The following is a 2,500-nucleotide window of genomic DNA, read 5'->3' as shown; positions in this document are numbered from 1 at the left end:
TTACTATGGTGGACGGGTTGGCAGGGTTGCCAGATAGGCATGGGTTACCGCCGAATGGGCTACTGTGTTTAAGCGGTAATAGACTGGTTAAACTGTAATCCCATCTGGCATCAATCCCATGTGGCACCTGTGCGCTGTTTCGCATAGGCCGGCCTACACATTAGGAGTCATCATCATGCCGGTGTCAAATCATATCATAATAAAAGAAATACATAGCCTATATATTCGTCTTTTTTAAAATAGAAGGAATCAGAATGTGAACTTTAGCGAATTGTATTCAAAGGGAATTATTTTCACCGGACAATATGTCCGACGACTTTTCAATATGTCGGACTTCAACAAAATTTACCGGACAAAGACCGGTAATTGCCGGTTAACGGAAACCCAGGTGTGTGTGAGTGTGTGTGAGTGTGTGTGTGTGTGTGTGTGAGTGTGAGTGTGAGTGTGAGTGTGAGTGTGTGTGTGTGTGTGTGTGTGTGTGTGTGTGTGTGTGTGTGTGTGTGTGTGTGTGTGTGTGTGCGTGTGCTGGGTGAATACATAAACAAACAAGCGAAAAGACGACATTAGAAAATGTACCATGCTGACGATATTACTAAATGTTTGAAGTAGCTTTTATCTTAGCTGACTCTCTTACCTTCAGGTCGAGTTTGTGTATTCTGGCTTCGCAAAAGACCAACAGTAGCAGGAGAAACACGTCTCGAAATACATGTCGGGGCCGTGCCATGGTGGCTAACTAAACCAGCTAGGTGTATACTAGTGATATACCGTTGTGTGTGTATGATATTTACTATAACACTAGCTGGCGAAAATAGGATATATTTTTCTCCCAAACTATTCTGCTTCCCTAGTAGACCTTCTTACTTCCGGGTACAACCACGACTTACACGTCACCAGCAGAGTGACGAGCAACGCCCACAACGCGTCAGACTTAACAACCGGATATTCAGGGCGCAATTTTTGCGCCCCGGCCGAGAAATAGGAGACAGCCAATTGGAGCGCTGCTACAGCTCACGTGGAAGCCAAAAGTATTTGGCCTGCCATAGACTTGCATTCGGCCGGCGCCCCGACTCCTCCCCCTATGTATTTGAACAGTGAATTTTACACACACAGAGATAAAATGTTTATTGTATTGGAGGATTTTTAATGAATGCTGATAGGCGCCGACAGAATATCAGCCGCATTTTGTGAATAAACAATGTTTATTTAAAAAAAAAAACTTTTATAAATCGCAACTAGGAAGTGAAGGTGGGGGCGGCGCCCCAGCGCCCTCTATCGGCCAGCCGCCACTGCGACGTCATCATGTCTTCATTCAAACGGATGTGTTCGTTTTTTAAATTAAACGAGTTCAACTTGTGTCTCACGAGGAGGTCCCGTAGGCTACCACCGTAACTTGTTGCAAAACAAAATGAATAAAGTTTTATACTTCAGTATTTTGTTGTTTGTTCAACAAAGATATATATATATATATATATATAACAAGATACGTATACAACAACATGGTTCATGGTAGCTATTGGTTCAAAGATTTAAAAAATAATTCACAAGAATCCGAAAGAAATGTTAAATCAGAACACGCTGGTGAGGGTTAGGGGTTAGTGAACTCGCGGACAGGTGCGCGCGCGCACACACACACACACACACACACACACACACACACACACACACACACAGAGAGAGAGAGAGAGATAGATACAGGTACTTACAGGTATCTGTCCTGCCCCACCGTCTGCTGGTGCAGCGCCACGGACAGACCAAACAGGCTCCCCGGGGCGCCCTGCTTCACCACCGGGCTAAGGAGCTCCAGGTTGACCGCCACCGCCGCGGGCAGCGCGCCGCAGCAGACGGACAACAACAGCAGAAGCCGGCAGAGACCCCGGCGGGACCCCCACCACGGGCGCGTCCGGTCCACAGCCATGGCTGTACACACTCTGTAGCTGTAGTTGTCGTAGTAAAGCTCCGGTGTCTCCGTGTTGTCCAGGAGACTTCCAGTGCCTCCCGTCGCCGCGCGCAGCCGTCAGTAACTTGGTCAGGTTGAGACGGAGACGCGAGCGGTGCAAAAGTGCATGTACCCTGTCTGTCTCTCTCTCTCTCTCTCTCTCTCTCTCTCTCTCTCTCTCTCTCTCTCTCTCTCTCTCTCTCTCTCTGCCTGCCTGTCTGTCTGTCCGTCTTTGTCTGTCAGACAGCTCCACCGTGCCACGGTTCATATAAGTCAGTCTTCCGGGGTAAAGCAGCAGCGCGAGGGACCGTCGGTTCATGAATGAGATCAGACCCTGAGGCTGCGGGCACCTTGTCGTCTCCAGACACCCAGACACAATCACTATCACCCCCCCCCCCTCCCTGCCGTGTCTAAGTGACTGTGTGGGTGTGCGTGTGCGTGTATGTGTGTGTGTGCGTGTATGTATGTGGGTGTGTGTGTGTGTGCGTGCGTGCGTGTGTGTACAGCTCTGGAAAGAAATTAAGTGCCGTGTCTTCAGACCTATAAGAATGCCAAAAGACAACA

At 48.5% G+C, this 2,500-nt stretch overlaps 1 protein-coding gene across 1 annotated transcript in view; it reads right to left on the bottom strand.

Annotated features, from left to right (window-relative positions):
- Nucleotides 1-1,915, bottom strand: part of LOC308155969 (integrin alpha-3-like) — a gene marked incomplete at both ends in the record, with an annotated part of 89,969 nt that extends 88,054 nt beyond the window's left edge. The window contains one exon of the mRNA XM_080529333.1: nt 1,704-1,915. Coding sequence (XP_080385459.1) covers nt 1,704-1,915 — 212 coding nt within the window. The remainder of the gene's footprint in view (nt 1-1,703) is intronic.
- Between the last annotated feature and the right edge of the window lie 585 nt (nt 1,916-2,500).

The sequence above is a fragment of the Nansenia antarctica genome (genome assembly GCF_963989245.1).
Source record: "Nansenia antarctica genome assembly, chromosome: 4".
Taxonomy (NCBI): Eukaryota; Metazoa; Chordata; class Actinopteri; order Argentiniformes; family Microstomatidae; genus Nansenia; species Nansenia antarctica.
This window is presented reverse-complemented; position numbering and strand designations above follow the sequence as displayed.